Source organism: Lampetra planeri, chromosome 62, assembly GCF_965212315.1.
Source record: "Lampetra planeri chromosome 62, kcLamPlan1.2.h2, whole genome shotgun sequence".
Classification (NCBI taxonomy): Eukaryota; Metazoa; Chordata; class Hyperoartia; order Petromyzontiformes; family Petromyzontidae; genus Lampetra; species Lampetra planeri.
In genome coordinates, this window is record NC_136168.1 from 4,336,015 (window position 1) to 4,350,639 (window position 14,625).

Consider the following 14,625-nt stretch of genomic DNA (forward strand, 5'->3'; position numbering starts at 1 on the left):
GAGGGGAGAGGTAGGAGAGTACGTGGAGGGTAGAGGAGTGAGATGAGAGGGGAGAGGTAGGAGAGTGCGTGGAGGGGAGTGGAGTGGGATGAAAGGGGAGAGGCAGGAGAGTGCGTGGAGGGGAGTGGAGTGAGATGAGAGGGGAGCGGTCGTGGTATCTCGCGGTCTAGGTACCTCGTTTTGATGATGCTGGGGGTAGATTACATTCACTTCACAACGGCCTTGATGATATCGGATGGCGCATGAAGTCTGTTTGCAGGGAGTTAGCTGCTGATGATCCCGTGTGATTGCGAGGCTTTGCCACACCTCGCGTTATCAGATGTGACCGGGGCACGGAATGCATTGTGGCATCATCAGCAGCAGCATCATCATCATCAGCAGCATCGTCATCATCATCAGCAGCAGCATCATCAGCAGCAGCAGCAGCAGCAGCATCATCAGCAGCAGCAGCAGCAGCATCATCATCAGCAGCAGCAGCAGCAGCAGCAGCATCATCATCATCATCAATCATCATCATCAGCAGCAGCATCATCATCAGCAGCAGCAGCAGCAGCATCATCATCATCAATCATCATCATCATCAGCAGCAGCATCATCAATCATCATCAATCATCATCATCAGCAGCAGCAGCATCGACCGTGATCTATCCACTGCTGGATGAAGGCGTCACGTCATCACCATACGACACATTCCTGCAATGGCTTGGTTCCATCTCCTGCGGATGTATTTTGATCAAGGCAATATAACGAGCTGAATCTGTATAGTCTCCAAACCTCTAGGGTACTTCCCGACGAGGTAGAAAGCTGAAATGTGGTACGCAAGTAGCTTAAATGACACAAACAACAGAAAAATCTGAAATTTTCGCGATTTTTAATTTAAGGCCCCCAAATCTCGATTTTAAGTGCCCCATGAACACGTCCGTGCGTCGTCTCATTCATAAACCGTTCAAAATATAAGATTGCGGAGTTCTTTTTCCTTTGATAGAGCGTTAAACAGAAAATGAAACTACAGCTAGAACTATTGTTCTATCTTTGATTGCTTTCGAGATATTTCGGATTCAAGCAGTTTTGAACGAAAAAAAAATCCGTATTTTATGATGTTCAAATCTGAATCATTCGAAAACTGTCAAAGATAGGAACTTCCCACTCATAGACTATTACGGTAATAATGTTTTGTTCGCTCTTATAAAAAAAAGGAACGGAATATTTAAATTGAGCGGTTTCCGATGGGTCACGTCTTTAAATATAAGTTGAATCAAGTTGTCAACTATTTTATTTATTTCTGCGGAAAAATACTATTTTTGTGTAGTTGTTAGTGTCTGATTGTAGATACAAATTGTAAAAATCATGTCACTTCTAGATTTGAAGCTTTCGTGACTGCAAGGAATCATCTTCTTAGGTTTTTTCGGTAAAGTCACGTAGAAAGTACGTGACTTTACCGAAAAAACCTAAGAAGAAAATCATGTCACCTTAATTATTATATTTACTGAAAAATTTTGCCTGCAAAAACAGGCTTTATGAACTCGTATACGAATTAAACTAAAATGTTATATTTTTTTCATCTTACCAGGTTAAGCCCATTTGAGAGCTGTTAAAAAAATATTTTCCTAAGCGACCTGTCCACCACAAGTGATATAGCCCAACAACAGTGGCTCACTAACGTGGCCACTTGCTAGCGGCAAACTAATAATCCAGACCCGGTGGCGGGTGAAGGCGTGACTCGCTTCACTAACCCCGTGTGAGCGAAACTCCCCCACGGCGACTCATCGCAGCCCCCCCCCCCCCCACGTGACTGCCCGGACCTTTCTGCACTCACCCCAGATGGCGTGACCCCAAACGCTTAAGAGCCTAAGCCTAGCACGCTTGAATCGGGCCTCGATCTCGAAACCCTTAACCCGAACCACTAAAACATTCAGCCGTAATCCTGAGCCCGAATCCCAAACATCTAAAACATACATTTCGATTTAAAGCTTTGGTGACTGCAGGAATTCATATTCTTGGTTCTTTCGGTAAAGACGCTGTCTTTCCGACAGACCTGTTCTTCACCTGAGGACGGCTGCTTGTGTTGTGGCCGAAACGTCGTGAGAATTATTTTATTATGTTTTATTTTTATTACGTGACTTTACCAAAAGAACCAAGAAGATGAACCAAGAATATCTAAAACATAATCATCACCTCGTCACCCAATTCATTGACCCTAATCTCGAACCCTTCATCTTAAGTAATTAACCAGAAGCCCTGATCCCTAACCCTAACTCCTGAGCCTAACCCTTACAACCTAATCATAACCTATCCCTAAGCACTAACATTTTACCTTAACCCATAATCATTAACCCCTGACCCTTACCCCTAAAAATGTACCCTAATCCTAACCACTAATCTTTAATCATTAACCCTAACTCGCAAACCTTGACCCATAACCTTTTTTCCCTAGTCCCTGACCCTATTCCCTAACCCATCATCCTATGCATTGATCCTAATCCTTAACCCTAACCCCAAACTCTAAACCTGACCCTAACCCACATGACCGAGGCTTGCCCTGAACTCTGACCCTGGGAGGTTTTCCTGGAACCGCACCACTCGTGACGCAGCATGGCGACGCGTTTTTCATCGCACGCCGCATGCCCCCGATGATTACACAATGTAACACCATTTTTGTTCCTGGGTAGCAGGAACCACTGCGACAAAGCTGTCCCAAGCCGCTTTCTCCTTACTAGTGAGCTTCTTGGGGAATTCATTGCACTCCAGGATCTTCCTTATCTGTGGTCCGACGAAGACACCAGCTTTGACCTTTGCCGCAGACAGCTTAGGGAAGAAGTCTTGAAGGTACTTGAAGGCTGCCGACTCCTTATCTGCAGCTCTGACAAATTGTTTCACAAGGCCCAATTTGATGTGCAGTGGTGGCATCAGCACCTTCCGGGGGTCCACCAGTGGCTCCAACTTGACGTTGTTCCTCCCCACAGAGAACTTGGTTCGCTGTGGCCAGTCCCGCCTGTGGTAGTGCGCCTTGGTGTCTAAATCTTTTGTAGTCATTTTTGTATTACTTTAGTATAAATACATTACATTTTTTATTCATATGTTGTTTTTTTCTGACTTTATGTGAACGAAAATATACAAATTCGCCCGTTTTCTCATTGAAAATAGGTACATTTCAAAAATATAAATGTCCTGGTCACAAAAGCAAAGTTTGTGGGGAATAATAGCCATTGTCTGAACTTTTGAGGCATCAGCAATTAGGAAATAACACTGACTACCCAGGAACAAATAAATACATGAATAAAAATGTGTAACACAGTGTCACTACACACGCTTGTACGTGACGTTTCAGCCCCTATGCCACGTAGAACAAAAGCAAAGATCCACTGCACTGTATAGCCTTCGACGGACTGTTGGGGAAAGTGCTGTTAAGGGGCCGTCCATAAATGACGTCACGCACCTAGGGCGGGGGGGGGGGTCAGACATTTGTGACGATGTGTGACGAGGGGGGGGGGGGGTTGAGAAATGTGACGTCACATCAAAATGCGCAACTTTAAATAAATATAGACAACACGTTCTACTTAATTAAATAGACTTTTTAACAAATGTTTTTGTCCAACAGCACGCCCGGCCGCCTTTGTCTCCCCAGGCGTTTATGCAAACAACTCTTGCACTCGATGTTGAGGCGTATAATGAGGATATGTATTCATAATATAGGTTTTTTTTTTGGGTCAGATCGCGTTATTTATAAATGTGTCGTAAAACCCTCCACCACCCGACACGGCCAAACAGTAAAAAATGTGTCGCGTTTTTCAAAATGACAAAATAGTTCACTTCTTTAGCCCACCGGTGTGCTGAAGAGAGAATCAACTGCATTTTAAAATTTGAGTAGCACGACGTTTCGCTGATAATTACAATCAGCTTCATCGGGCAAGAATGGTGAAGCTCACCTGTTGCTCCCGGTCTTAAATAAAGCAGCATCAGGGTGATGACATCATTTAATTCATGTTTTACTGATTGGCCTGTCGGGTGGTGGAGGGTTACGACACATTTATAAATAACGCGATCCGACCCAAAAAAAAAAATATTATGAATAATATTGGTCGCGAAAGCCTACGCGTTAAATTGAGATGATTGATGAGCAAAGACGAGGTGTATGATGAGGTAGTGTATGATAAGGTGGTGGTGTATAATTGAGTGTATGATGAGGTGCATTATGATGAGGGGTGTAGTACGATGAGGTTCAAGTTCAAGTTCATTTATTAGGTGTAGCCCTGTGAGCCATTCGGCTCTTGAATCGGGTGCAACCGCAACAAACAAAAAACAAAAACACGAACAAAAAACATCTTAAAGTGAACATGTGACTAAGTGCAAACAGAAAATCCAAGAAAAGACAGCAAAATATTGCAGAAAAAAAAACACCGTACACCAACGCTGTGTGCAAAAATCCCAGTGGGATGCAAGTCAAACAACAACAACAACAACAACCATAAGACAACTTAGATTAAGGCCATCAGTCTAACTCTGTACTACAACAAACAAACATGGCTAAACCAATACACTTTTCGAAATCACCAAAATAAAGCCATGAAAGCAATGAAACAGCGATCATAGGAACTGTGACGGAATTTTCACAATAAATGGCATAAACAACATGTACTACCAAAACCCTGCAGCCATAGTTGGCTGCATGAACCACTCCACAACAGCAGGAGCATCAATCGGAGTGTTATACTGGTAGGAACGAAGTGAACCAGCCTGCAATAGATTATATCGTCCGATGTCCGATTAGGTGTAGCAACATCGCCCCCTACTGCAAACACTTGGCAGGACCCTACAAAAACCTTTAGACTCAGTGGGGCTTTACCTGGCTAAACAAGTGTAACATTCCCTTATAATTCTCTGAGATAGCTTTTAATTAAAACATTTCAATTAAAAATTAACTCACAGCGGCCTAAAGCCTACAGCTAGTAATTCCCTGAGATAGCTTTTAATTAAAACATTTAAATACAAAATTAACTCACAGCGGCCTAAAGCCTACAGCTAGGCCTAAAGCCTAGAACTAGGCCTCAAACTCTCCCTTCGTTTCGTACCCCCGCGGGTGTGAAAGGGAGTTAATGTTTAACAATGTTACATTCCCTGATGTTTTTTTTTTTAAATAGAAACATTTACATTTAAAGCTTTTACATTGATAATTAAAACATTTAAATTAAAAAATTAACTCACAGCAGCCTAAAGCCTACAGCTAGGCCTAAAGCCTAGAACTAGGCCTCAAACTCTCCCTTCGTATCGTCTGATTAGGTGTAGCAGCATCGCCCCCTACTGCAAACACTTGGCAGGACCCTACAAAAACCTTTAGACTCAGTGGGGCTTTCCTGGCTAAACAAGTGTAATAATACATTATGTTTATATTCTTTGGTTATTCGTTCCTACCAGCCCACCCCGCAGGGTCCTGTTAAATTTTCAATGCAGGTGAGTGACGAGGTGAATAACGAGGTGGAGGAGGGGTGGCTACACCTGTGTGTGTGGTGTGTGCGTTGGGCGCGTGGGCAGCTGTGTCAACACTCAACCGCCACGCACAGGCAAAGGTCCCCCGCGTAGCCTCCACAGGCTGTTGGGGCAAGTTGCCTCTTAGTTGGCCGTCCATAAATGACGTCACGCGATTTTGGACGATTTTTTAACCCCCCCTCTCCCCCCTTTCGTCACACGACGTCACAAAAAGTCAGACCCCCCCCCCCTCAAATATGACGTCACAAAGCTCTGCCCCCCCCCAAAAAAAAAAAACATGCTTCAAATCGCTTTAAACTATTGTTATTGTAGTGCGTATTTAATGTGGCGCTGCACTCTGATGTTGTAGGAAAAAACATTTATTAAAAAGTATATTTAATTAAGTAGAACGTGTTGTCTACATTTATTTAAAGTTGCGCATTTTGATGTGACGTCACATTTCTAAAACCCCCCCCTTCGTCACACATCGTCACAAATCTCTGACCCCCCTCCCCTAGGTGCGTGACGTCATTTATGGACAGCCCCTTAGAGAGCACCCCCATGAAGGTCGGGCACTGGTTTGGTGCGATCCAGGCACCACGCCCGGCCGCCTTTGTCTCCCCAGTGGCGACGTTTACGCACCACACCAAGGCGCTAATTTAGAGGCCGAGTCGACCTAGGGGAGGCCCGGGACCGGTTCAAATATTCGCAAGTGGTGTTGGTCGTGGCAGGGAATTGAACTCCGGGTCGCCGGGTTCGTAGCGCAGCGCGCTCGCCACTCGACTTCCTCTGCCCACACACACGCAGAGTTGCACACTTTGACACAAAGATCCCCCGTGTAGCCTGTCACAGACTATAGGGGCAAGTGCTGTTAGCGAGCAGCAACTGTGAAGGCCGGCACGGCACACGAGGGGGTGGGTGGCCAGCACCACGCCCGGCCGCCTTTGTCTCCCCAGTGGCGATGTTTACTACACACCGCACCAGATAGCCATTTGAGGCTCTCTCTGAGTCGTCCTCTCTCTCTCTCTCTGAGTCGTCCTCTCTCTCTCTGAGTCGTCCTCTCTCTCTCTCTCTGAGTCGTCCTCTCTCTCTCTCTCTGAGTCGTCCTCTCTTTCTCTGAGTCGTCCTCTCTCTCTCTGAGTCATCCTCTCTCTCTGAGTCGTCCCTCTCTCTCTCTGAGTCGTCCTCTCTCTCTCTGAGTCATCCTCTCTCTCTGAGTCGTCCTCTCTCTCTCTGAGTCGTCCCTCTCTCTCTGAGTCGTCCTCTCTCTCTCTGAGTCATCCTCTCTCTCTGAGTCGTCCTCTCTCTCTCTGAGTCGTCCTCTCTCTCTCTCTGAGTCGTCCCCTCTCTCTCTCTCTCTGAGTCGTCCTCTCTCTCTCTGAGTCGTCCCTCTCTCTCTGAGTCGTCCTCTCTCTCTCTGAGTCGTCCCTCTCTCTCTCTCTGAGTCGCCCTCAGGGTCGGGATCGAACCCACGACCTCCTGTACACCAGGCGAGGTAGTTAACATCTCCTAGCCACCGTGATGAGAGAGAGACACGCAAACTCCAAATATACAGCAGTAGGCGTCAGGGTCGGGATCGAACCCACGACCTCCTGCACACCAGGCGAGGTAGTTAACATCTCCTAGCCACCGTGATGAGAGAGAGACACGCAAACTCCAATATATACAGCAGTAGGCGTCAGGGTCGGGATCGAACCCACGACCTCCTGTACACCAGGCGAGGTAGTTAACATCTCCTAGCCACCGTGATGAGAGAGAGACACGCAAACTCCAAATATACAGCAGTAGGCGTCAGGGTCGGGATCGAACCCACGACCTTCTGTATACCAGGCGAGGTAGTTAACATCTCACCACTACTTTGCGACAGCGTCGCGTTACGCAACCTGTAAGATTAATAAACCAATGTTTGTATCGCAGCTTTGTTTGATCATCGCAGAGTGAACCGAACCGCGCCTTGGCATGCGGCGTGTGGGATTAGCGCGCGAGCCGAAGTCCCTGAGACTCGGGGAAGTGACTCCAATTCGCGTCGTTTATTCGGAGATCCGTTCAAAGCGCAAGAGGGCGACACTCAAACGACGGTGGAACGCGTCGTAGTAGAAGTCGTCGTGGGGGGGGGGGGGCGGTTACGCGCGACCAATATAAAGGGCCGTTCATAAATGACGTCACGCACCTAGGGGGGAGGGGGGGGGGGTCAGACATTTGTGACGATGTGTGACGAGGGGGGGGGGGGTTGGAGAAATGTGACGTCACATCAAAATGCGCAACTTTAAATAAATATAGTCAACACGTTCTACTTAATTAAATAGACTTTTTGATAAATGTTTTCTCCTACAACATCAGAGTGCAGCGCCACATTAAATACGCACTACAACGACAATAGTTTAAAGCGATTTGAAGTATGTTTTATTTTTTGGGGGGGGGGGGGGCAGAGCTTTGTGACGTCATATTTGAGGGGGGGGGGGTCTGACTTTTTGTGACGCCGTGTGACGCGGGTGGGGGGGGGGTCAAAAATTATCCAAAATCGCGTGACGTCATTTATGGACGGCCCCTAATCCGTTATTTAGGTTGTGTTCTTTTTGCGAGGTCAGATCGCGTAAATATAAATGCGTCGTTAAACCCGCGAATTGGCAACATTCTGTTCACGTGGCAAACCTCACTAATGGGCTGTGTCGGGTGGTGGCGGGTTTACAGACACATTAATATTTTCGAGATTTAACCCAAACAAAGCCCTCTCTCTTAAGGACCAAACAACGGGTTACATCAGCGCCAAAGGTGTCAGCCAGCCAGCTGATCGGCCGGCCAGACTGCTGATGAAACCCTTGAGTGTCGAAACACGATGCTGCCGATTGAGAGTGCACTCATCAGAAATCCGTAGCGCCGATGTAGTAACGTGTGAGAAGTGTTTTTGTTATATATATAAAATATGTATTTACTGTTATTCAATGTGGAAATACAACGAGGGGAATGATGCAGGCTCTTTTTTTTTTAAAAATCAGGGCAAGTAAGGTCATGTTATAATTTGAGACCATCCCTGTGCTCTGAAGAAGGGCTATTGCCGAAACGTCGCTTTATGTTTTTTTCGTCCCCCCTTGTAAGGTCACACGGTGTTGTTGTTGATGAATCCGCTGAGTTGGCTTCTTGCAGGCAATTCAGTAATTGATATCCCTTGCAAAAAGGTCTTTTATTTGGTGTCTGAACATCTTAAAACAACTGTTTTATTGCCAGAAAGGGTAAACCCCATTCGTATTTTCCATACTTTGATACTAAAAGCTATCCCATGATAGTCGCTGCTCACCCCTAGCTACAAATGCTCTGCTACGTGTGGCATTGCCCTTGCACTGTTCGATTTAAAGCTTTCGTGACTGCAGGGATTCATATTCTTGGCTCTTTAGGTAAAGTCACGTAGAAGGGAAATATTAAAATAATAAAAATAAAACATAATAAAATACAATTCTCACGACGTTTCGGCCACAATGCAAGCAGCCGTCCTCAGGTGAAGAAACTGTTTTTTTCCTGATGACGGCTGCTTGCGTTGTGGCCGAAACGTCGTGAGAATTCTATTTTATATGTTTTATTTATTATTATAATTAATTATTTCATTATTTCCGTCCTACGTGACTTTGTACTGTTCGCCACTTGGCGTTGTCGTCTGGTCTGTCACTGGTGGTGAGACTAGGTCCTGAAGAAGGCTGCCGTCTTTGGTGCAGGCCAACGAGTTTCAAAGACAATGCAAATATGACCAGAGCCACGCTTGTTGGCATGTTCACTACAAGTACCAGTGTGTGGTCAGTGTAGCACGTGCTTCCTTGCAAGAGGCATCTTATTTGGCGTTTGAACATCTTTAAACCACAACTGTTGCTGCTGCTGCTGCTTTATTGCCAGAAAGGGTAACACCCAATTCTTATTTCTCATAAATTGACACTGGCAAAGAAAACGATGTCCCGTGATATGAATTATTCTCGCCGTCGTCGTTAATCGCTGTGCTTCGTGCACTACGCTGACAGATCGTTTAGAGGAGAGCGGCGAGTCACCAAACGGGAAATGATTTTATCGGTTCGCCTGGATTAACATCGCGAACAAAGAGGAAAAGCGGATTGGGAGGGGCGTGGGGGGGGGGTGCTGCCCTCTGTTTGAATTAACGAAGTTGGTTAACCATCCCCTCCCCTATTACCACCACCACCCCATCCCTGCCTGCCATTTGTCAAACACGCGGTGCCATTGTTCCACGGCTCCTTGTCAATGTTTGGTTCCATTTGCATGCGGAAGACTTACAGATGCAAACACTGCCCCCCCCCCTTCTTTACCCCCCCCCCCCATAGCCATTTAACAGGGTGTTGTAGTCGCAAGTGCTGTTAGAGAGCACCTATCATGCTGGCGTCGCCGGCACACGACGTGGTGATTGGGGAAAATAAACAGCGCCCGGCCGTCTTTGTCTCCCCTAGTAGCGATGTTTACACGCACCACACCAGACAATCAACACACGCGCGCATGCGCACACGGACACACGGGCACGCGTGCACAGAGGCAACGACAAAGATCCCCCGGGTAGCCTGTAACAGACTGTTGGGGCAAGTGCTGTGAACGAGTGGCACCCGTGAAGGCGGGCACGGCGCACTACCGGGGGTCGGTGGCCAGCACCACGCCCGGTCGCCTTTGTCTCCCTCGTGGCGGCATTTACACTCATTTGAGGCTGAGTCGACCTAGGGGAGGCCCACGACCGGTTGAGATAATCGTCAGTGGTGTGGGTGCACAGATGCACACACAGAGACGCAGAGCGAGAGAGAGAGAGACATGGGGGTGTGGTGGTGTTAGAGAGAGAGAGAAGCAGCAATCCGTGAGAGACGGTGGAAGTCGATAGTGAGGGGAGAGTCAATAGCGGTGCTGGTGTCTGGGAGAGGGGGGGGGTAGGGGGAGAGATCGAAGGGAGAGGGAAGAGACCTGGGGTGGTGTTCAATAGAGAGAGGGGGAGAGGGAAGAGAGAGGGGGGGGAGAGAGGAAAGAGAGAGGGGGGAGTGAGTGACGTGAGGATGGGGAGAGGGAAGAGAGAGGGGGGAGAGGGGGAGTGAGTGACGTGAGGATGGAGAGAGGGGGGAGTGAGGGGGGGGGGAGAGGGGGAGTGAGTGACGTGAGGATGGAGAGAGGGGGGAGTGAGGGGGGGGGGAGAGGGGAGTGAGTGACGTGAGGATGGAGAGAGAGGGAGAGAATAAAGAGAGAGAGGGAGAGAGGGGGGAGTGAGTGACGTGAGGATGGGGAGAGGGAAGAGAGAGGGGGGGAGAGGGGGAGTGAGTGACGTGAGGATGGAGAGAGGGGGGAGTGAGGGGGGGGAGAGGGGGAGTGAGTGACGTGAGGATGGAGAGAGGGGGGAGTGAGGGGGGGGGAGAGGGGAGTGAGTGACGTGAGGATGGAGAGAGAGGGAGAGAATAAAGAGAGAGAGGGAGAGAGGGGGGAGTGAGTGACGTGAGGATGGAGAGAGAGAGAATAAAGAGTGAGAGAGAGAGGGAGAGAGGGGGGAGTGGTGTTTGTGCCACTCGAGCGCTGTAGGAGAGCGAGGGAGAGTGGGTGGTGGGGGTGGAGAGACGGGGGAGAGGGAGGGGGGAGTTGGTATCAATAGCTGAGAGAGAGAGAGGGGAGAGTGTCGGGGGAGAGAGAGAGAGAGACGAGGGAGCTGTAAATGTTATGCGTGGTTGGTGTGCGGTGGGGGTGGGCGTTGCCTCTCGCAAGGTGAGGAGCGGGGGAGGGAGGGGAGGGGAGGGAGCAGAGAGAGGGAGGCAGGAGACGAGAGGCAAGACGAGCGGGGACCCACACACGCCTTCTGAGACGCGACACGGGGTTGAGGACTGCTCTAGAGAAGAGGCGGGTGCCGGGTACATCGAACGAGACACACAGACACACACAGACAGAGACACACACGGAGACACACACACGGAGACACACAGAGACATACACAGAGACACACACACAGAGACACACACACGGAGAGACACACACGGAGACACACATAGAGACACACACACACAGAGACACACGCAGACGCATACACACGGAGAGACACGCACGGAGACACACACAGACACACACACACACACACAGAGACACATACACAGAGAGAGACACACAGAGACACACACACAGAGACACACACACAGAGACACACACACGGCGAGACACACACAGACAGACACACACACAGAGACACACACACGGAGAGACGGACGACCCTTTAATAAGCCGAGAGTTCCGTGCGGAGCCACCCCACGTAACGGGAGAACACCGGCGTATCATCATCATCATCGTCATCATCCTCCTCCGCCAGTGGGGCGAGATTTTTGTTTTATTTTTCACGAAATCTCCGAGACTGGTGAACTCCCTCACGACGCGCAGCCAGTGAGACAAGATCCAGCGGACAGACGCAGTTGGACACGGACAGATCGAGCGGACAGACGCAGTTGGCCACGGACAGATCCAGCGGACAGAGAGAGTTGGACACGGGACAGATCCAGCGGAGAGAGGGAGTTGGACACGGACAGATCCAGCGGACAGAGAGAGTTGGACACGGGACAGATCCAGCGGAGAGAGGGAGTTGGACACGGACAGATCCGGCGGACAGAGAGAGTTGGACACGGGACAGATCGAGCGGACAGAGAGAGTTGGACACGGGACAGATCCAGCGGACAGAGGGAGTTTGGACACGGGACAGATCGAGCGGACAGAGAGAGTTGGACACGGGACAGATCGAGCGGACAGAGAGAGTTGGACACGGAGAGATCCAGCGGACAGACGCAGTTGGACACGGAGAGAGAGAAAGATCCATGTGGAGGAGGATGGAGAGATTCGCTGGGCCGGTGATGGTGGCGGTGCTGATGGCGGTGGTGATGGCGATGATGGCCCCATCAGCGTCCGCGTTCAACCTGGACGCCGAGAAGGCGCTGGTGAAGGAGGGCCCACAGGGCAGCCTCTTCGGACTCTCGGTGGCCATGCACCAGAAGGTGGAAGACAAGGGGTTCGCCAGCGTGTGAGTACACGTGTGTGTGTGTACACGTGTGTGTGTGTGTGTACACGTGTGTGTACACGTGTGTGTGTATACACGTGTGTGTGTGTACACGTGTTAGTACACGTGTGTGTGTACACGTGTGTGTGTGTACACGTGTGTGTACACGTGTGTGTACACGTGTGTGTGTGTGTGTACACGTGTGTGTACACGTGTGTGTGTGTACACGTGTGCGTACACGTGTGTGTGTGTACACGTGTAAGTACACGTGTGTGTGTACACGTGTGTGTGTGTACACACGTGTGTGTGAGTACACGTGTGAGTGTACACGTGTGAGTGTGTACACGTGTGAGTGTCTGTACACGTGTGCGTGTGCACGTGTGAGTACACGTGTGTGTGTGCACGTGTGAGTGAGTACACGTGTGTGTGAGTACACGTGTGTGTGTACACGTGTGAGTGTGTACACGTGTGAGTGTGTGTACACGTGTGAGTGAGTAAACGTGTGTGTACACGTGTGTGAGTACACGTATGAGTGAGTACATGTGTTAGTGTGTGTACACGTGTGTGTGTGTACACGTGCTCGCTAACAGCACTTGCCCCTACAGTCTGTCAAGACTATACGGGGGATCTTTGTCTTTGTGTACACGTGTGAGTGAGTACACGTGTGTGTGAGTACACGTGTGTGTGAGTACACGTGTGAGTGAGAACTCATATGAGTGTGTACACGTGTGTGAGTACACGTGTGAGTGAGTACGCGTATGAGTGTGTACACGTATGAGTGTGTACACGTGTGAGGAGCGGTGGTGTATCGGTTAGCGCGTTGCGCTACTAACCTGGCGACCCGGGTTCGATTCTCGATCACGGCCAACACCAGTGACGATTATCTGAATCGGTATTGGGCCTCCCCTTGGTCGACTCAGCCTTAAATGAGTCTGTGGTGTGTGTGTGTATATATAAAACGCACTGGGGAGACAAAGGCGGCCAGGCGTGGTGCTCGCCACCCACCCCCTCGTGTACCGTGTCGGCCTTCGTAGGTACTCGCTAACAGCACTTGCCTCAAGGCTATACGGGGGATCTTTGTCTTTGTACACTTGTGTGTCCTGCACGTGTGTGTACAGCTGTGAGTGCTTGAGCATTTGAGTACGTGCTACACTGTTTGCTAAGCCGTCTCCATCCACAGTTACGTCCGCCTGGTAAATGGGTGAACACAGTCCTTCCAAAGTAGGGCCATTGCCCGAAACGTCGCCTTGTCTGTACGTTTATCTTGTAGCGCCAAGTCATCGTGTCGCTATCAAACCCAACAATGGTTTCAAATGTGCGTCGGACCTCCTCGCGCGCCGATGATGCCTCTGAAAATTCGCGAAGAGCACTCACCTATAACGGTCACCACTCACACGCGGATGGACCGGCCGCCGGCCATGGGAATGTGGAATTACCACCACTTTCTCACGCTCAGTGATAGCTGACCGTACTTGGCCCTTCCCCTCTTCAACCATTATATATACGGAGTGTAATCTCTCATTTACTTGATACAGCTGTCGTGGCTGTGACGGTTCCACCTGAAGACGGAAGCTTGTGTTGCCTCCGAAACGTCGTGATTTTTATTTATATTATTACTTTTATTAATTTTTATTTTTTACCTACGTGACTTTACCGAAAGAACCTAAGAACACCGATAAAACTTCAGAATAATGTGTGGTGCACGTGTGGGTGCCCACCCCTCTGAAAATTAGCGAAGAACTCTGACCTACATGGTAACCCACATGCGGATGGACCGGTACCGGCCCTGGGAATGTGGAATTTCCCACCAACTTTCTCATTTCGTCATCGCGCGCGGCGAGGTTCGAAGTTGCGTGAGGAGTGACCCGGCAAATCACCTGCTCCGTGAAATCCACACCGCCCCCCCCCCAGCGGGTGTTTCTCAAAAATGTTTGTGTTGGCCCATCGTTTGCCCCACCCACCCTTGTCGAATTTTGTTCCAAACCGAATGAATGAACGGGTGGCCAGTGACTCCTCCTCACACTGTGTGGGTGCTGTTGTGTGAGTGTGGTGAGCGGTGGTGCAGCGGTTAGCGCGCTGCGCTACGGACCCGGGTTCGATTCCCGCTCACGGCCAACACCAGTGACGATTATCTGAACCGGTCCTAGGCCTCCCCCCTAGGTCGACTCAGCCTC

The 14,625-nt window shown here is 49.4% G+C and overlaps 1 protein-coding gene and 1 long non-coding RNA gene across 2 annotated transcripts in view; one reads left to right on the forward strand and one right to left on the reverse strand.

Moving 5' to 3' along the window:
- LOC144736716 (uncharacterized) overlaps positions 1-14,625 on the reverse strand; it is a 501,200-nt gene that overhangs the window by 337,737 nt on the left and 148,838 nt on the right. The window lies entirely within an intron of this gene.
- LOC144736643 (integrin alpha-7-like) overlaps positions 12,269-14,625 on the forward strand; it is a 68,135-nt gene continuing 65,778 nt past the window's right edge. Inside the window, exon 1 of the mRNA XM_078619213.1 lies at positions 12,269-12,475. Coding sequence (XP_078475339.1) covers positions 12,273-12,475 — 203 coding nt within the window. The 5' untranslated portion in view covers positions 12,269-12,272. The remainder of the gene's footprint in view (positions 12,476-14,625) is intronic.